Source organism: Vanacampus margaritifer, unplaced genomic scaffold (assembly GCF_051991255.1).
Source record: "Vanacampus margaritifer isolate UIUO_Vmar unplaced genomic scaffold, RoL_Vmar_1.0 HiC_scaffold_42, whole genome shotgun sequence".
Classification (NCBI taxonomy): Eukaryota; Metazoa; Chordata; class Actinopteri; order Syngnathiformes; family Syngnathidae; genus Vanacampus; species Vanacampus margaritifer.
The window spans coordinates 167,953-188,469 of record NW_027520752.1 but is presented as its reverse complement, the minus strand read 5'-3'; the positions used below and the strand labels follow the sequence as shown (position 1 = coordinate 188,469).

General features: G+C 39.3%; 2 protein-coding genes across 7 annotated transcripts; one reads left to right on the top strand and one right to left on the bottom strand.

Moving 5' to 3' along the window:
* The first annotated feature begins 1,385 nt into the window (after positions 1–1,385).
* Positions 1,386–20,303, top strand: LOC144040863 (NXPE family member 3-like). Of its 6 annotated transcripts, XM_077555221.1 has the most exons (8): positions 1,386–1,626; positions 6,939–7,034; positions 7,404–7,522; positions 7,604–8,721; positions 15,737–16,518; positions 17,207–17,277; positions 17,359–17,562; positions 19,448–20,299. In XM_077555221.1, the coding sequence occupies exons 4-8, from the start codon at positions 8,695–8,697 to the stop codon at positions 20,011–20,013; spliced, it is 1,650 nt and encodes a 549-aa protein (XP_077411347.1). In that variant the 5' UTR covers positions 1,386–1,626; positions 6,939–7,034; positions 7,404–7,522; positions 7,604–8,694; the 3' UTR covers positions 20,014–20,299. The 6 variants fall into 6 exon arrangements, 2 of the variants coding, with proteins under 2 accessions (XP_077411347.1, XP_077411345.1); XM_077555219.1 differs by having other exon boundaries at positions 17,207–17,562; positions 19,448–20,303; XR_013289892.1 differs by lacking the exons at positions 17,207–17,277; positions 17,359–17,562; positions 19,448–20,299 and adding exons at positions 12,751–12,805; positions 14,322–14,567 and having other exon boundaries at positions 1,390–1,626; positions 7,604–7,662; positions 15,737–15,846.
* LOC144040864 (alpha-2,8-sialyltransferase 8E-like) lies at positions 3,885–9,176 on the bottom strand. Its single transcript, XM_077555222.1, has 6 exons — positions 9,046–9,176; positions 8,245–8,356; positions 7,641–7,691; positions 7,409–7,547; positions 6,807–7,012; positions 3,885–5,732 (listed from the first exon to the last, which is right to left on the bottom strand). Exons 2-6 carry the CDS (start codon positions 8,328–8,330, stop codon positions 5,252–5,254), a joined length of 963 nt encoding a protein of 320 aa, XP_077411348.1. The 5' UTR covers positions 8,331–8,356; positions 9,046–9,176; the 3' UTR covers positions 3,885–5,251.
* Positions 20,304–20,517: the final 214 nt, after the last annotated feature.

Below are 20,517 nucleotides of genomic sequence, written 5' to 3'. Positions count from 1 at the left end.
GACCGTTTATGGTTCGTAGGATTGTCACTTTGTGACCAATAATAAGCAGCGCTGCAGTAACCAATTAACTACAAACACTAGCCCACAGGAGCGCACGAGCCGCACCAGCCCTCCGCCCCTTAAGTTGTAGGAGCTAGCTACTGAAAAGAGAAAAATGGCGAAATGAAAGAAGGCAGTTGACAAAGAAATGGGTGGTGTCGAAAAAATAAGATGGATGTAAATAAAAATGCTTCATGGAAGTGCAACCAAATGTGCAAAAATGACAGAGCTTTTTTAGTGGAGGAAAGATGCTGAGGCAGGTTCCAGCAGCACGTCTACAGGAAGGCCCGGTGGAAAGCACATTTAATATGGCTAAATATTAGACCAAGTCCATACATTTAATGCAATTGTTGTTGCAATGCTCACCATCAAAAATCATCAAGAAGACCTACATCTGTGATTTGATCATATCACAGTTAGTAGCAGTTGAGGAATATTATTTGATAAGTGGACAAATGAGCTGGATTACTTTCACATAAGCACCTGTGTGTGTGTGTGTGTGTGTGTGTGTGTGTGTGTGTGTGTGTGTGTGTGTGTGTGCGCGCGTGTGTGTGTGTGTGTGTGTGCGCGCGCGCGCGTGTGTGTGGGTGTGTGGGTGTGTGGGTGAGGGGGGTGGGTGATTTATGTGTGTGTGTGTTTTTTTTTTCTTACATCAATTGCTATGTTAAGAACACAATAGTTAACATTATTATGATTATATGTACATTTATCACTAGCAGCAGAAACATCAGCTGTTAAGGCCACTAGTAGAGGAAATATTTAGAGATGGGACGTTTGACACTGACACTCCGGAGCATGTGTCAGCTGAGTGACACAGACTGCTCGAAACAATGTATCAAAAGCCCCGATGACACCTCCGTGATCACGTGCTGATGACGTATCCAGTGGCTCTGCAGTACCTCTCACCACCAGCATCTTCAGGCCCCTGTGAGAGGATTTTCTCAAAGGCTGGTGAAATTGTCAGCCAGAGAAGAAGCCGCTTGAAGCCGAACACAATAGAGCAAATATTGTTCTTGAAAAAGAACTTGTAAAACAAATAAATATAAAAAGTTGGGCACAAGAACAATTCCCTCATGTACATACTGGTATTTGCTTTATTTTCACTGTTGCACAAGCACAATTCCCTCATGTAGATATTTGGTTCACTTTATGTTCACCTTCCATGTGTACCTGATGATCATTAGACAGACACAAATGTAAGACTGAATGTACTGGTGTTATGTTGGAATATAAAATCAGGCGAATCACTTTGAAGATTATAGCTGCTATGACGTAAGACTGAATGTACTGGTGTTATGTTGGAATATGAATCAATCAGGCGAATCACTTTGAAGATTATAGCTGCTATGACTCCAGCTGACCACCAGATGTCACCGGTACGATCTATTTTATGGGGCTTTGAAACTTCGACTCTTTTTCCAAAGCAATCAGCCGAAAGCCTCAAAAGCGTCACAAGGCTTCATTGTCCCATCTCTAGAAATATTGGTGGTGAGGAGGTGGTCCCGTTCTTGGAGGAGGGGTAATGTGTGTTGGCCTCATTGAAGGAGAAGGTCTAGGAGAAGGAACCGAATGAAGCTGGAGCTACTAGTAAGAAGACTTGTACAGATTGTGTTGGGCTTTTGTACTGGGTCGGCAATTGTCCTGTATTATGCGTAGAATTAACTGTTACACAATCATTTTATGTTTTTTTAAAAAAAATGATTTAGACGTCTTATGTTCATTTTTAATGTTATTGATTAGGCCTACAATGTTTGTGCTCATCCAGATCCAACAGTCCTGTCACCAGAGACAGAGGCAGAGTCCAGTATTGTGACAGCTAAGCCAAGAAACCAAATTTGATGTGACTCTCAAAGAGCATTTTAAATTTGATACAGCTGCTTCTTTTTCATGTCCTCTTTTATTGAGTACTGCTGTTATTGGTTAATTGTTGTATGCTTTGTTCATTGCATGTTCAGTTTTGAAGGTTTTGTCATGGTTATCTGAGTTGGATACAAAAAAAAAAGCCACCAGTTGCTCGGCCCCCCAGCTCTGGAACACTCTGCCACCGAACCTCAGAAACAGTGACTCTCTCTCCTCCTTCAAATCAAGACTCAAAACACACCTGTTCAGGACTGCCTCGTGTTACATATTACGTATTACAACATGAAAGACTTGCAGAAACACACGCACGCGCACGCGCACGCCCACGTGCGCACAAATGGATTCGTATCTAGCTGGACAATAATCATCTCTTTGCGTAACCTTGGAACCCGAGACATATTTATTAATATGCCAGTGATCTGTTCTGAACAATGTTAAACTTTCCACACGTTACAAGTAATGCCATCGGACCCAGAGCAGTTTCGACCGACTCTTCTTTTTCCTAAACTTTGCTCCACTTCACTTCATTCAAGGTCATGAAACAGCTGATCTGACCGTTCTTGTCATTTCTCTTTACCTTTTTGTGGCTACGAAGTGGAGGGGTCCGTTCATGTCATCACATTCCAGAAAGGAAGGCAATGGAGCACTATTTCTGCAAGGTTACAGAAAGATACATTTTAACGTTTTGGGAAAGCAGTCATCGCAGGCAAGGCAATGAGTTACTGTGATGCCACCCTTGACCCAAGATCATAGCCTAACCGTGCCAAACTTGATGAATTTTGTCATCTATATGTTAATCTATTTATTTTCACGTGCCACACCATATCTATGTACAATTATTTTTAAATCTTTGCTGTCCTTTCATGGGTTGAAAATGAGCAGGATGCCCATTTTCAAGTTGTTTCAATTGGTCGGAAGAAAGGGATTTTAAACGGTCCATTTTCTCTTTGATATTCAATAATTCAAAATGTAAATGAGCTTTGCTCTGATTGGGTTTCGGTTCTGCTTGATTTCATATGGAAAAATGTTTTTTTTTTATTATTATTGGTTAGTTCCCGATAACCAAAAATGAAACTTGACATAACGTCAGTGGTCATGTTTGTTTTGAACTAAACAGCGAGCTGGTTGGTTTGGTTTGTTAGCTTACTGCTATATATGCCCTAACGTTAATAACATTAATAACATTATGTGGTTGTAAATAAAGTGCTAGTAGGAGTGACATTTTTTTTCACAGGGTGTGTGGAAAATGAAACAAAAATATATGACATATTCCTTAAACGAAGCAATTGTGTGCATGCAAATTTCATTCATGTTAAACACTGATGTTGATTGTTCATAGTCTTCGAATGTTTTTTTTGTCTTTTGTTAATAAATGGCAACATTAGGGGCAAAAATCTCCTGTGTGCTATAATATGTACATTTAGAGACTCCGATTGAAATGAATTGTTTATGAAACAAAGTGTTTGGCATAATCTTTTGGATTCGGATACCCTTCAGTAGTCGTGCGTGCGTGCATCGGTAAGCCTTTCCTGTAAGGGTTATGTTGTAAAATGAGTTTGGAATATGATATTTGTAGAGGGCCGGACTGAGACTCATTTTCAGCCCTGGAGTTTCATGGTGTCACGTGTGGAGTTGGAGGACCCAAATGCAGGGAGGCAGGAGAACCGCGGCAGGGATGCATGTTAAACTGAACACGATTTATTTAACAAAAACACTAGCAGGGGTACTGGGTGAACAAAACCAACAAAGATCTGAAAAGACCAAACAAAACACCGGTGGTGACAGCGACAATGATCCAACAAAACCAGGGAACTAAATACAAGCCAACTGACGAGACATCGAGAGACACCTGGACAAGACACAAGTGGCTGGGGGAGATGATTGGATGACACAAGGAAGGGAACAAACAGGATGACGAGTAAAGGTGCAAACAAAACCCCACAAGTCAGACAGGACACCAATCATAACACATGGCTCAGACCGGCTCACTTTAGTTTGCAGTGTTTTAATGAAGATGGATATTTCACATGTTTTAATGTATCAATCTAAAATAGCGTAACATTCCAATAACCAACGTTGATAGTTATGTTGTATATGATCAAAAAAATAAAAATGACTAAATCTGAACAATTACGAAAACATACATAAAGTCAAGGGTGCCATAGAAATTGATTTGACTAACTGTCATATTCTATAAACATAAAGCCTAAATAAGGAGATAAGGCAAGGTACAACACAATTTGTCTATTTTTGAAGAGCTCAAATATTGAACTTCCTTGTGCTAGAATGTGTTTGAATTACTATTAGCCAAGGCAGGGTTTACAAAATTGGGTACCAAATGCAAATCTTAGTTTCAGTCACATTTAAAAACTAGTCATTTCTATTTTTGTTTTCAATGTAATTACTATATATTTTTTATCTATCTCTTCCTTGTAGTGGGGCAGCATGTGGTTTTCCCCTCAATGTAACCCACTGTTCCCAACAAATACGAGATACCACAACATTAAAATACGAGTAGAAACATGATCAGCCAAACCTGCTATTGGACCATTATTTACACATGATAGGCTATTGTTTTTGTGTTGCATTTTGTGTTGCTTACTCTGTCATATCCATCAGGCATGTGCACTTCAGAGCTCTATATGATGATTTATACATTTGAGTTAGGGTGCGTTTGGCGTGTCAGCTCTACTCCTTTTTAATATTGCCTTTTCTGCGCCACTCTTTTCTGCTACGTGACTTCCTTTAATTTTGAGGATCCGGACATTCACACAGAGTCTAGTTTAATTTGTTATTTGTTAACTCATTCACTGCCATTGACGGCTATAGACGTCAAAAATTCATTTGAACTATTTCTAGTAGTTTAACATTTTTTTCCACTTTTGTTGACAAAAGTATGAAAATCTAGAAAAAAAAATATTGTACATTTAGAACAGATATAAAATTTGTGATTAATTGTGAGTTAACTATTGAAGTCATGTGATTAATTACAATTAAGAAATTTAACCGCCTGACGCGATTTAAAAAAAAAGATTTTAAAAATTCAGGCGATTCAAAATTTTAATCGGAATTAATCGTATGACTTCACTTGTTAACTCTTGATTAATTACAAATATTATATCTGTTCTAAATGTACAATAAAAACATTCTAGGTTTACATACTCTTGTTAACAAAAGTGGGAAAAAAAGTTAAACTAATACAAATAGTTCAAATAAAATTTTGACGTCTATAGCCGTCAATGGCAGTGAATGAGTTAAAATGTTATGCAGTAAAAATTATGAAATCTTAAAAGATGACTTTGATTTTGTGTTTGTCAAAAATGGACATGGTCAAGCTCCTTTTTTTAAAGAGTCACACCCTTTCCTTGGCTGGACAAGCCTCAGTGTGAAGCCTAAGCACGCCCTGCTTGTTCAGCGTGGACAACAGTCCAAACTCTATGGGCATATCATGCACGGCTAAGTGCTTGAGATCGTTGTAGTAGTGCTTGGTGAGAGTGTGTCCGTCCGGGTGTTTGTCAAAGGGCCAGAAGCCGTACAGGTGAACTTCGGAGCACAGCTCCAGAGCCAGGCTGGCCATTAATATGCCCGTGGTGGGCTGATAGCCGGCGAGGCCTTTGGCGGCCCAGAACCGCGACACATTGCGCACGTAGTTGGGGTTGAATGAGATGGCACGAATGGGGCTTTTGAAGTCTTTTAGGGTGCGAGCCGCCCGCATTGACACTTGTGTGTAAGAGCGGTAGGAGAAGGTGTGAAGGAGCATCAGGGCCTTCCCGTAGATCTGGACTGCTTCTACAAGTTTCTGCTGTGGTCCCAAGCCCGACAGAGACTCGTACCTGTGGGGGAAAGCTCCGGTGAGAATAGCCACAACAAAAGCTGCCCACTGCTCCCTCAGAGACACAGAAGTCTAAAATCATCTCATGACGAGGAATATGGTACACAAGTGGCTGCTAACTGACACACACATCAAGATTTTGCCCATCTGCCGGACCTTGGAATTGAGCAGCACTTTTATCAAGCGACCAGTAAAACCAAGCTACCCACGCTACTGGCCTACTGCTAACTAACTGACCGTCTAACCAACCAACTACTATCTGCTACTACTCACTAACTAAAATGGGGGAGGATGATCAAGTAGTCCATCATAATAAAATCACAACAAACCAAGCATTATAGTAATTATACAGCTGTGCAGGTAACTTTTAACTCATTCACTGCCATTGACGGCTATAGACGTCAAAAATCCGTTTGAACTATTTCTATTAGTTTAGCATTTTTTCCACTTTTGTTCACAAGAGTATGAAAACTTGGAATTTTTTTGGTACATTTAGAACAGATATAAAATTTGTAATTAATCGTGAGTTAACTAGTCAAGTCATGTGATTTATTACGAAAAAAAAAATGAATCGCCTGACGCCCCTAATTTTTAATAAACTTTGCTTCTTCCTCTTTAAAAAAAAGAAGTAATTTTAATTATTATGATTATTTTGTAATAATCTAAAAAAATTTTTTTAGCAAAAATTAGGAGCATCAGGTCGTTAAATTATTATTATTTTAATAATCTTTTCTTTAAAAAAAAAAAGAAAAGTTTATTAAAAAATAGGGGCATCAGGCGATAATTTTTTTTAAGCATAATTAATCGCATGACTTCACTAGTTAACTCATGATTAATCACAAATTTGATATGTGTTCTAAATGTACAATAACCCCCCTAGGTTTTCATACTCTTGTTAATAAAAGTGGGAAGAATGTTAAACTAATTGATAGTTAAAATGAATTTTTGATGTATATAGCAGCCAATGGCAGTGAATGAGATAAGATGGCCACCATGGAAAGGATTACTTATATTTCCAGTATTTCCTATTTGGAAATCTTTACAAGCAGAAGTGACAAGATGCCATCAGAATTACCTGCGTTCGAAGACGTCAAGGTTGGCCGTGACGAGGTCCGTCTTGAAGCCTACGTCTTTGGCGTACACGTGGTTCAGCGGTGGTAGATTGCACCTGATCACAAACTGAGCCGAGTCAATCGTTTCTCCGCAGCCGCTGTCGATCAGGATGCCGCCGCTGCCGACCACGGCGCACTTGTCGTACATCTCCGTGGAGAACGGATGCTTCTGGAAATCAACGAGCATCAAGGTCAGTGTTGTTTTCATACTGTAAAGATGAGCAGCAAGGTCTTGGATGTGACATTTTTTTGTTGTATTTCCGTTTTATAGTCATCTTCAACTGAGAGCGACAAATAGTTCGAAGCGAGCACGCTTGACTTACTATTTGGAGAACTTTGATTTGAAAAATGTTTTATTTCTTCTTGAAGTGTGTGTTTTAATTATGCTGTTGTGATTTACAATTCAGTATGTTGAACTTTTTAGTACAATATTGCATCTAATCTTTGAGAAAGTTTTTTTTTTTTTTTACATTTTATTCACATACAATTTTATTTCACTTCTAGGAGCAATACATTTGTTTTTAATTCTCCCCCCCCCCCCCCCATTTTTTATTTGTCAGCGTACCTTCACAAAGGTTTTGAAGATATCTGGCGTCACGGTCAGCATCCAGTCGTCTAAGTAGTGAATCACGGTTCCCACAGGTGTGTTTTCCTGTGTGATGATGGCCATCTCGACCCCGTGAGTACAGCTGCTCAGGTTGGAGCTGCAACATCAGCAACAATAGTTTTAGGCCGCCTTTGTCTGCTTTGTTATGGCAAGAAAAAGCGAGACCGCTTGTGCAAGTGTTTGCACTCACCAGACGTCTGCAGCTGGATCAGGTGGGATTTGTTTTGGAAGAGAGACTTTGCTAATGAACGTTATCATTAAATGTAGACACAAGAAAGAGAGACGTTACATAAAAATAAAACAAGCTTTTTTTTCTTACATGATACATATATAGCGCCTCGATACCAAATGCGCATTACAACCACCAAACCCTGAATCCATTTGAATGGGTTACTACCAATTGTACTTTTACAAAAAAAAAAAAGTCGTAATCCAAAGAATGAAAAATCCAATTTGATCATATTGCTAAATAGAGCGCATTTAGATAGTGTTTTATCCTAAACCAGGGGTCCATTTCACAAAGCAGGTTCAACTAACTCTGAGACTAACCCTGAACAGTGAGTTGACCTACCCTGAGATAGGATACTGTGTTTTTGGGTTCCAGGATAGCTGTTTTCAGTTAATTTGATCAACGCTGAGTACTTTCACCTGGAGTCAAGCTCGTGCCGCACGACTTTAAAAAGACCGCAACAATGGACCCCCTTGACGGGTCACCATGGCAACGGATAGATGGAGTATAACTAATGTTACATGACATACAGCATAATGGCGCAAAAGCGATGTGACGGGCATACCTCCTGTAGTAAACACGCCCAATCATGACGATGATGATCAGGAAGAAAATGAAGGAGAACACCAAGTTCCTGCGTCTCCTAATCATGCTTACTGATTCACTGTGTCAGGAATCTAAATAAATGTTTGAAAGCAAACAAATTCAAATGTATTGAACATAAAATTAAAATAAAACAGCTGCTTGTTTAAATTAGCTTTTAGGATCAATCCATCAAAAATCTTAAACACAGCTGACTTTCTATTTGCTTTTTGTTTTAATGCACTGTTGACATCCATGTGGGTTGGTAGGATAGGGTTTGTCCAAAGCCGATCCTCGAGGGCCACTATCCTGCATGTTGTATGTTTCCCTCCTTCATCACACTCGATTCAAATGATCAGCTCATCAGCAAGCTCTGTGGAAGCTTCATAACGATCCTGAACATTTGAATCAGGTGTGTTGGAGGAGGGGAAACATGCAGGATAGTGGCTCCCGACGAAAGGTAAAAAATTAATTTAAACTACTTCTATTAGTTTAACATTTTTTAATGAAAACCTAGAAAATAATGATTGTACATTTAGAAAGGATACAATTTGTGAGTTAACTAGTAAAGTCATCCCATTAATAACGATTAGAAATTTTAATCGCCTGACGCCCCTAATTTTTAATAATTTAAAAAAAAAAGTTAAACTAATAGAAATAGTTCAAATGATTTTTTGACGTCTATAGCCGTCAATGGCAGTGAATGAGTTAATGTAACAAAACCAGTGAGCTATAAATTCATCAATTTACACAGCAAAATTAAATCCACAAGATCTTTACTTACCTTTGAAAGATTTGGCAGATCAGGCTGAAAAGTTAAATGTGAATGCTTCTCAATGTTCTTCTCAATGCTTCTTCAGCAAAAAACACACCCATCGGTGCTGATATGAGCTTTTTTGTTTCTTTCTTTTTGTTTCCCCGGTATCAGAAAATTTCCACGGCGCAAACTATGTATCGAGACACACCAAAAATGTATCAGTCACGTCCGGTTGGTTTTTTCAAAAAGACTGAATCTTCGTCTTGTGTTAGGGTCGGCAGCGACCCGTTTTTAGGTTTAACATGCATAAAAGAACCATATAAATTAGTTTATTGCATCAAGGCTTTTTGACTTTGTCAGGAACCCCTATTTCAACAAAATAAAACAAAAACAAAGTTTTTTACTATATTCTAAAATGCTCTGGTTGAAATTGTTACATTTGTGTTGTTAGGGTCGGTTTCGACCCAGTTATAAAAATAAGATTATAAAGCAATAATTAGAGCCAAAACTGGATTCATAATTACACTGCCAGCCAACACACTGACAGCCAGCTCCTCTCCCAATCCTGTGAGCTGTAGGGGATTCTCATTTTGCCGTGTTTTCCAGTACACCTGCACAAAAACAAAACTAACAGAGATGGGCATGTCCTGACATGTAAGGTCAATTCATTCATTTGAAAGGTCATTTGACTTGCAGAGCCTTGCAATTGACTGGCAACCAGTTCAGGGTGTACCCTGCCTACTGCCCGAAGTCAGCTGGGATAGGCTCCAGCAACCCCGCGACCCTTGTGAGGACAAGCGGTAAAGAAAATGGATGGATGGATGGATGGAAGGATGGATTTGACTTGCAGAGTGCACATCTCCAATTTGCAGCATACAAACATGAGAAGAAGATTTTCAGCGACCCAAGTTCTGGATAATCTTTTTGATGAAAATGAGGAAGAGGACACAGTTTCTGAGGAGGAAGACAATGTGGAGTATCAACCAGAAGACACAGACATATCTGATGAGTCTGATTAGGAGGTCACTGGTGGTGAAGCTCCTCCCACTGAAAGATTCAAATCCAAAAATGATAAGATCTTTTGGAGCTCAGTACCTCATGATGTACATGGCAGGGCAGCTGCTGCAAATGTCATAAAAATGACCCCTGGAATCACAATTTGCTGTGACAAGAGTCAGTGACATCGGGACATGTTTCGAGCTATTCATGCCATTGTCACTAAAAAGAGTCATCATGGCTATGACAAACGTTGAAGGAAAAAAAGTCCATGACGACATGTGGAAAGACATTGATGAGGAATATCTGGATGCTTACATTGGTGATCCTGCAATGAGGCCACTGATAGTCTCTGGGACGCATCGACAGGCAGAAATATTTTCCGGGCAACAATGTCACTTCAGACCTTTCGAATGATATCAAGAGTCCTCAGATTTGACAACTGAAATATCAGAGCAATTTCTGACAAGCTTGCCCCCATCAGGGATGTCTGGGAGAGATGGACGCAACTCCTTCCACTGATGTTCAACCCAGGGCCAGAGGTGACAGTCGATGAACGTCTTGTCCCTTACCGAGGAAAACGCCCCTTCCGGCAATACATACCCAGTAAGCCAGGGAAGTACGGCATAAAAATCTGGGCAGCCTGCGATGCAAAAAACAGCTATGCATGGAAACTACAGATTTACACAGGCAAAGCTGTGAGTGGCATTCCTGAGAAAAAAAACAAGGAAAACGCGTGGTCCTCGATATGACTACTGGACTGCAGGGTCACAATATCACTTGCTTTTCATTTTGTGTTTATATTAAAGTTCTACTGCTGAAAAAATACTTTTTTGCATTTTTCTTGAAGTAAATATACATGGGTCGAAATCGACCCGTAACACCATAGATGTTACTATAGTCAATAATATTTAAATTAATAAATAAATAAAACAAATGAATTTAAGAGATGTGTTCTAATAGCCCCCAGTAAGAGTCGGGTAACACAACAACCTTGTATTTATTTATATGATTCTCTTGGTGTTTATGTTCTAATTTTTTTTTAATTGAAATCGAGGGGTATACTGACAAAAAAGGCCCAGAAGCCCACACCAACAACATTAAAACTAATATTTTCATGGATAAGGGAGACTAACAAGCCAACCAAGAGATGAGAAATAAATTGGATGATATCTACTTGTTTTTATTGTATTTTACAGCTGATTTAAGACACGGGTCGAAACCGACCCGTTAACATAAGAGATGGTAACAGAAAGTTAACACAAGACGAAGGTTAATAACCACTTCAAAGTGCAAAGCATATGTAGGAACAGGGCTGTCATAAGGTGGAAGTATTTTTTTTTCATGCTCGAGTTTTGTAATCTTGCTTTTTATTTTTGTTGTTTTTGGTATATTTTGCATTTGCTGTGTTTTGGTTGCAGTGCATTTCTGTTTTTAATGGACTTCCAGCCTAATTGACAGCCAACTATTTGCTATTGCCTGCACCTTGTGCAGCCGTGGCCCTACCCAACCAGTTTTCCTTTTAACCAATCGGTGGTTTGCGCAGTGCCTTTTTAAAGACTCGGTTAGATGGACACAAGGGGAGAAAAGGAAGGAACGGACAGTAGGGATGGCAGAAATGGAACATTGAAACGATCAAATCATTTGGAACTATTGATTCACAAAAAGAATCGCTCTTTTGGAATGTTCGAAACATTTCCCCACAGCGACACCTGGTGGCCAATTGTAAAATATTACAATCAAACAGTAGAGCAGCGTTGCAAGCTCCCTAGTAAGCAAATGAACTATTGGCTGTCTGTCATCATCTAATTAACACAACTGGCAATCAGCCTATACTGTAATTGTAATGGAGAGAGAAATAATATCCTGGGAAACAAAAACGGAATAATCCCCACCCTGTCAAAATAAGTATAGAAGTACAAATGAGCTTGTTGTTGCTGGTACTTGGTTTGTTTTTGCCATTGACGATTATAGACGTCAAAAATAAATTTTAGCAATTTTTATTTTATTTTTTCAAGAGTTTGAAAACCTAGATTTTTTTTCTTGTAGTAGAACAGATATAAACAATTGGGAATAATTGTGAGTAATTTTTAATAATAATATTTAAAAAAAATATATATATATTTAAGAAAAGATTATTAAAAATTAGGGGCATCCGGCAATTAAAATGTGTAATCGTAATTAATCGCATGACTTCACTAGTTAGCTCACGATTAATCACAAATTTGACATCTGTTCTAAATGTACACAAAAAAATTCTAGGTTTTCATACTCTTGTTAACAAAAACGGGATTTTTTTTTTTTTAAATAGAAATACTTTTAATTAATTTTTGACGTCTATAGTCATCAATGGCAGCGAATGAGTTAAATTGTTTCAACAATTCTCTTTTTAGAGTGCAGGTACACTTTATTACAGTGTTTTGGCAAATACGGAGTTAATGCACCAAAAGTATTTGCCAAAAGAAAGTCAACACGATTCAGGACGGGGACTTCGGATGACAGTCCAAACTCTTAATTTTAAAATAAACAAATCGCACTTGAATATGAGGTACATGACTAGCCGAACTATGAAAAAAAAGTGTGACCTATACTTATATACTATAAAACAAAATCCATGCCAAAAATTTAACTAATGAATTTTAAAGAAAAATTTGGAAAACTAAAAAAAAATCTAACTATTTTTGGAAACCCACAAGCAATAGTAAAGCTGATTATTTTTTCTTTCTTTCTTACAAGGAGCCTTGTGGATGTGGTGTATGCCCTGAGGGATGAGGTACAAGAGCTAAAACAGGTAATTACTGAACAAATCGATCCTTTTTTTTTTTTTTAACTGTACAAGACATTGTTCAAAAAAGATTTGAACATTCTCAAATGTTGTCTCAAATGCAAAATATCTGAGTTTGAATGAAACATATTTTCTTACTCCTAAGCAGTAAATTCTCAAATAAAAGAGTCTGGAAAAATTAAACCGTATACAATTAATAGAAATACACTTCTACTACACAATCTATTGATTGGCTACCTTACATGTACTGTAACTACATAGCTTTAGCGGTTAGCATGTTTTCTCTGTATTTTCCCACTTTAATGATATGCTTGCTTGAGATAAAGTGTCCGGTAGCAGCTCAGAGTTTCTGTGCACACTGGCAGGAGAAACTTTAGCTGCAGTAGTTAACCAGCATCCCACTACACCTTTTCACCATGTGGGTGGCACTCAGGTTCTGCATTTTTTTTTTATGTTTGTTTTTTTAATTATGTAAATTTGAAAATATATATATTTTGGAGCACATCTTGGAGGAAAATCCCAAATGTAAGTTTAAAAAAAAATTGTGGGTGAACATATTTTGTTTTCCAAAAAAGGGGACACTCAGCCTGGCCTCGAGAGATGTAATTAATATGCAAAGTTTACTAAAAAATTTCACACGTCATAACCATTTAACATATGCTGCCTCTGTATGGGTAGAAAATAGAACAAAAAAAAAACTATTTTTTGAAGTCTTACTTTACAAATGAATGACAATATTCCAAGGCCAACCTTTTTTGCTCCTTTGATCGACTTTTTGTTGTTGTTGTTTTGTTTTTAATTGAGGTGGGGATGGAACCCATGCCATGACCAGTCTCCGGTTTGCAAGTGCAGAGTCTTACCAGTTTTCTTTAAAAACACACACACACACACACACACACACACACGCACACACACACACACAAAGCCGTCTTTTTTTCTCCCTACACCTCTCATGATCGACTTTGGAGCAGTCCACTGTCTACTAGTTGCGGTAACACGTTGCATTGTGCCACCTAGTGGTCCCACAATGAAAATTGGAGCCATTTTCATGAATTTCAAATAAGTTGCTTTGCTATTTGTATTCAAATATACTTTACTGAAAGGATTGTAACACTGCGACACTGATGCTATTTGATAGCCCATCATTCGTGTTTTTGTTGTTAGTATTAAGCGAAACCTTGTACACATGTAATCTGTTTTATGATTCGTTTGACAATACACTTCAACTGGTGTGGCACTAAACAGCTGGAAGGCGCTTTTCCAAGAATTGTTCACTACCTGCCAAATTGCTGCATGTTGTGAAGTGAGTTGAGTTCACTGCCACAATATAGCACTCGCATATCAAATTTTGGCTCACAAGACAAAAACCTAAAAATCGGTGAAATGAATCTTCAAAAACTTGCAAGTCAGGTCACTCGTATCTCAAGGCATTACTGTATGTTCCCCGTTGTATATATAGTTCAACACGCCTCTATAATGAAAAATACGAATTAAGGATGCACGTTCTGCTGTCCCTGTGTAGGACAACAAGAAGATGAAAAGGTCGCTTGAGGAAGAGCAGAGGGCCCGCAAAGATCTGGAGAAGGTTGTCAGGAGGGTGTTGAAGAGCATGAACGACCCCACGTGGGATGAGACCAACCTGTGAAACGCTGCTTTAAAACGTGCTTCCTTATTTTCCCACGCATGTTTGAATTGTTTCAAGACATTTCTCAAACATGAGCGTCATCTCCAGTCTGTCCACCGAGGCGGCAAAGACAACTCAAGAGACGTATGTTCTCCTCCTGTTTACAATCATTCCGCTGGATGCCCTCTGGTGCTCCACACATGGTACTGATACACAATGACATGGACCTGGGTGAACTTTTGCCATGCAATTTCATAACCCATAACCTTTTAGTATTATGTTATGCATGGAAACTACAGATTTACACAGGCAAAGCTGTGAGTGGCATTCCTGAGAAAAAAACAAGGAAAACGTGTGGTCCTCGATATGACTACTGGACTGCAGGGTCACAATATCACTTGCTTTTCATTTTGTGTTTATATTAAAGTTCTACTGCTGAAAAAATACTTTTTTGCATTTTTCTTGAAGTAAATATACATGGGTCGAAATCGACCCGTAACACCATAGATGTTACTATAGTCAATAATATTTAAATTAATAAATAAATAAAACAAATTAATTTAAGAGATGTGTTCTAATAGCCCCCAGTAAGAGTCAGGTAACACAACAACCTTGTATTTATTTATATGATTCTCTTGGTGTTTATGTTCTAATTTTTTTTTAATTGAAATCGAGGGGTATACTGACAAAAAAGGCCCAGAAGCCCACACCAACAACATTAAAACTAATATTTTCATGGATAAGGGAGACTAACAAGCCAACCAAGAGATGAGAAATAAATTGGATGATATCTACTTGTTTTTATTATATTTTACAGCTGATTTAAGACACGGGTCGAAACCGACCCGTTAACATAAGAGATGGTAACAGAAAGTTAACACAAGACGAAGGTTAATAACCACTTCAAAGTGCAAAGCATATGTAGGAACAGGGCTGTCATAAGGTGGAAGTATTTTTTTTTCATGCTCGAGTTTTGTAATCTTGCTTTTTATTTTTGTTGTTTTTGGTATATTTTGCATTTGCTGTGTTTTGGTTGCAGTGCATTTCTGTTTTTAATGGACTTCCAGCCTAATTGACAGCCAACTATTTGCTATTGCCTGCACCTTGTGCAGCCGTGGCCCTACCCAACTGTGGGAGGTGGGACTCACACACATACAAACATACACACCCATGCACGTGTAAATCTTAACCACATTTTGATTAATTGCCCAGCCATACGTCACACATGAGAAAGTCCGCCACTCTGCAGTGTGCACAGTTAATAAACAAAACAGCAAATGTAACTATATATGCTTGACATGTGATCTTTTCAGAGTTGGAAGTACCACACAGTGTCACCACCGTACAAGGTCCAGAACCGGAACCAATCATCAAATCCATTTAAAAACCTCCCAACATTTCCCCACCAGCGCACCTTCTGTCCTCATCTGTACCAGCCACTGTCCACTGAAGAAGAGCTTGAGGAACGCAACCTGTTGGACTCCATCGCCTGGCCCCGGCCGCCCTCTGGCTCCGAACCACTCAACCTGTCCCAGACGAGTGACCTGGCCCACAGCCTGTTCACCATCGTAACCTCCCAAAACAACCACAGTTGGTACGTGGGCGACCAGCTGGAAGTGCAGATCCACCTGCACGACTTCAAAGGCCAACCCAAGCGCTACGGCGGCGATTTGCTGTTGGCTCGGTTGCACTCCCCAAAATACAAAGCGGGCGTGGCCGGGGAGGTGCTGGACCACAAGAACGGACTTTATTCCGCTCGATTCCCGCTTCTGTGGGAGGGCTCTGCTCAGGTCGAGGTCATGATGGTACACTCGAACGAGGCCATCGCCGTGCTGCAGCGACTGAGGGAGAAACGGCCCGATCGAGTGTACTTCTCCAGCATCTTTCACCAAGGAGAGCAGTCTGAGAAGATGGGGTGCAACCTGTGCCTGCCGCAAGACAAGGGGCCACTGTGTAACTACACGGACCTTCACACTGGTGATGCTTGGTATTGCTACAAGCCCAAAATGCTCAGCTGTGACACCAGAAACAACCACTTCATGGAAAGCCCCCTCAAAAACATCATCACCAACAAGGAGGCTTTGCTCTTTCAGAAGTTTGTACACTCAATAAATATTTGACATAAGCTGTTCCAAAGGTAATCCAAACAGAACAAGCTGTTGACCCAAAAATCACATTTAGGTTATTGTAAGTGTCATCTCTAAAGTACTTCTAAACAGCACTTGGTTTCATAACCGAAAATCTGAAACAAAACAATCTAGTATTTCTATTTCTGTTTTATGACTTCCGAGTGTCATCGAAGGAGGATTTGGCTGGTACCATTGCAATACACTCTGAAAACAGTTGGGTCAAAAGTAACCCAATTATGGATAAACAATGGACCGATCCACTTAATGGGTCAATTTGACCCAACTTTTTAGGTTGTTTTATACAAAATGACCTATATTTTTGACCCAAGTAAATGATCTGACCAATATTTATGAGTTGTTTTACACTGAAAGACCCATTTCTTGACTCAAAGTTGGGTCAAATCGACCCAAGTTGAGGATCGGTCCATTTTTGACCCATAGCTGAGTTATATTTGGCCCAACTGTTTTTAAAGTGTTCCATCCATTTTCTACCGCTTATCCGGGGTCGGGTCACGGAGGCAGTAGCACTGATGGATGGGATTTAGGTTTTAGGATTGTGGCTGGTACCGTTGGAATAGCTCACTCTCTTTGTACAAATATCATTGTAGTATCTAATTGTTGTTAATTCTGTTGTAATCCACTTTTTGACATCAGAGGCGTGAACCTTAAATATCCCATCCATGCTTCCACATCGGACACCATCGTCGTGCTGCCTTCAAAGAAAGGTACTGTTGACCTACAGAATTATAACTCTCACTTTTGGGGGATGGCGATTAGTCACCACATTGTGTCTGCCATCAATGTAGAAAATGGCAGTAAAATACCGGATCCCGTGAAGCTGGCAACATCTGGATACTACTACCAGGATATTTGGAGGCCGTTGGGTGGCGTGACCGAGCGCCAGGTTGATGGGCTGTCCATCACTCAGTGCTTGGCCAACAAGTTGGTCTACTTGTACGGCGACTCCACCATGCGCCAGTGGTTCGAGTACCTCGTCACTGTTCTTCCAGGTGAGTGTGTCTTAATGGCTGAATGGTGGACAGTGGTGGGAAACAAAAGTGTAAACATAGAAATGAATTGAATCAGCCCCTTGTCAATAAAAAAAATTACAATATCTGAAATGTACTTGAGCACAAACTTAGAAATAGGGATGAGAATTGATAAGAATTTTGTGATTCTGCTTCCATTATTGATGCTGTTTATGTATCTGATTCCTTGCTGATTTCCTTAATGATTCACATTTGGTGAGGGAATCAAATAATACAAATGTTTTTTTCCCCTAATAAATCACCAATCAAATAACTTACAGAATTGTCAGTGATAAGCTGGTAAACCCTATCATTCTTCTTTGCTGATTTTCTCTGGAGGTGCTTGTCCTTTAAATGCTTGCCTGGACCTCTTCGTCATTCCACCTATCAAACCATCCACCTTATTGTTCCATATTTGTATTGGCATATAGGCACAAAAACGGCATCATTCCACAACATAATCATTTCCAGAATTATGTGAAATGACATTGTTACATGTTAAAGTCGCTACAGGTTTACACATCGCTACAGTATAAAGTGTTGCCTTTTTACATTTCCTAATTATTATGAAAAATCACGATTTTAAAAACATGATTGGTGTGGTGTCTTCACATCCAATAAAAATAATTATTTATTAATAAAGAGGCATAATTATTATAGGTAATTTGAGCACATTTGTTATTTCACAAGTGTGTTTCAAACCCTTTGTATTAATCCCAAGAAGTAGCTCTCGTTTTCAAAAAGGTTGTTGACCTGCACGACATACTGTGCCACAAGAATCAGACATCTGAGCTTTCCTGCTTTACATAATCAATACAGCTCACAATTCCACATTTTTTATTTGCTATTTTATCCTTTTACCTATTTTAAAATAATATATGAATAGTATTTTCATTAACACAGTGTCATTATTTACATTGATTTATTTATTAACTTTTCCTTTACACCAGGCCCGGACTGGGCCATCTGGAGGCCCGGGACAATTCCCGGTGGGCCGCCCTATAGTTTGGGCCACAAATCATTTTAAAATCATGCTGGAAGCAGCCCAAACATTCGTTTTGAAATCAAGAATATTCCCATCATCTTAAATTGACTGTGTCATTGACTGTGTCATTGACTGTGTCATTGACTGTGTCATTGACTGTGTCATTGACTGTGTCATTGACTGTGTCATTGTCAATCAACTGTAACTCCAATGCTCCTTACATAGGCCATTATGTTATAACACAGACTGCCTGCCTTTGTTACTAAGGGTGTCACTGAGTTACATTAATTTAATACCAAAAGTAGCAAAACTTTAATTCACAAATATAAACAATATAACTATATTGAACCTTGTCTGTACAATAATAACACATAAAAGAGGCAAAACACAATCACAAGTGTTACTGAGGGGAATGGGAGATGATTTTTGAACAAACAAATAATTAATTAAAAATGGTGTGCATTAGTTATTTCCTTTGTATGGATTGTATCAAAAATGTACTGTCAATGCTCAATAAATATTTTATTTAAGAAATAAATGAAGTTTGGTTTATCTGTAAGCAGTTGATGATGATAGTGATTACACCCTATCAACTGAGACTATAAAATTGTTTTTCAAGACTGTTGGGGTTTGTTGTGTAGTGTTTCCTTGAAATAATGCCATAATATTTTATGTTTTTAGTGCATATAGTAGAAGTGGTACGTCAAGTCACTATATTAAAGAGGTATTTACATGTATGTGACTCTGGATGAGTGACACAGTTATTACACTTTTGGCAGTGTTTGTGATGACGTCCAAATGTCTTGTTAAAGATGCTGAACCGCCACTTGATCTTGACCAGTAGTTTCCTCTCATGTAGCTTTATTTTCTTCTGCTCTGCAGGAATGAAGGAATTCAAACAGGAGAGTACAATAAAGGTGGGGCCCTTCATGGCGCTGGACAGCACCCACAACATTCTGCTCAAGTACCACTTCCACGGCCCGCCCATCGTCTCCAAGGCCAATGCTGTGGCACACAAGATACGCTACATCGCCAACGAGCTGGACGGCCTGACCGGCGGTCCCAACACGGTTGTGGCGCTCAGCCTCTGGGCTCACTTCAGTCCGTTCCCTGTGGAGGTGTACATACACCGCCTCCGGCATATCCGCAAGGCGGTGGTGCGACTGCTGAACCGGGCCCCAGGGACGGCGGTTGTGGTCCGCACGCCCAACCCTAGGGCACTGGATCAGGAGCTCAGCCTGATCTTCAGCGACTGGTTTGCGCTGCAACTGGACGTCGTGCTGCGTGCCATGTTCAAGGATCTCAACGTTATGCTGGTGGACGCCTGGCAGATGTGCGTGGCGCACCAACAGCCTCACAACGTCCACCCACCTCGGGTCATTGTCAGAAATATGGTAGACATGATGTTGTCCCACGTTTGTCGTGATGGGACCACGACCGATGCATGATCGTATCTGTGGATGTGTCTTTGTGAGTGATGTCGCAATTTCTGCCAAGTGTCTGTAATCAATAATGTTTTTAAAGTCTTATCGTCATGACTGGGACCTGTTAACATTTTACTATTTCATTTTATATTTTACCTCTTTTGAATTTAGTTAAAGTTGTGAAGATGTAGATATAACTGTTAACTCAATATAGGTTGATGAGTCATGCTTTTGTCCTCTTTGTTATCTGTTCTCTTTTCCCAGAAATGAGAAAGTTAATACGTTTCTTTTATTTATCTAAGTCTAGATATCTATTTTTATTTTATTTATCTAAGTCTAGTTTATGTTCGTTAGAAATCCGTTTTTTGAAAAATCAAGGACGAGCTAGCATACTGGGAGGGGAGAGGCAGTTTCCTGGGAAACATTGTTTTTTCTAATAAAAGTCCCGTGTCTGAGAGAGACGACACACATTTGGACAGAAACATGGCTTGGTGAAATTCCTTTGTGTCATCAGAAACTTTCTGATTA

What these genes read in the sequence shown, in the direction of transcription:
- LOC144040864 (XM_077555222.1), bottom strand. Translation starts at nt 8,330, where the DNA reads ATGATTAGGAGACGCAGGAACTTGGTGTTCTCCTTCATTTTCTTCCTG. An exon ending in TCTTCAAAACCTTTGTGAAG is followed by an intron (nt 7,013 to 7,408) that starts GTACGCTGACAA and finishes GTTGATTTCCAG; the next exon opens with AAGCATCCGTTCTCCACGGA. An exon ending in CTTGACGTCTTCGAACGCAG is followed by an intron (nt 5,733 to 6,806) that starts GTAATTCTGATG and finishes TTTCCCCCACAG; the next exon opens with GTACGAGTCTCTGTCGGGCT.
- LOC144040863 (XM_077555219.1), top strand. Translation starts at nt 8,695, where the DNA reads ATGCAGGATAGTGGCTCCCGACGAAAG. An exon ending in ATAGTGGCTCCCGACGAAAG is followed by an intron (nt 8,722 to 15,736) that starts GTAAAAAATTAA and finishes TGATCTTTTCAG; the next exon opens with AGTTGGAAGTACCACACAGT. An exon ending in GAGGCTTTGCTCTTTCAGAA is followed by an intron (nt 16,519 to 17,206) that starts GTTTGTACACTC and finishes TTTTGACATCAG; the next exon opens with AGGCGTGAACCTTAAATATC.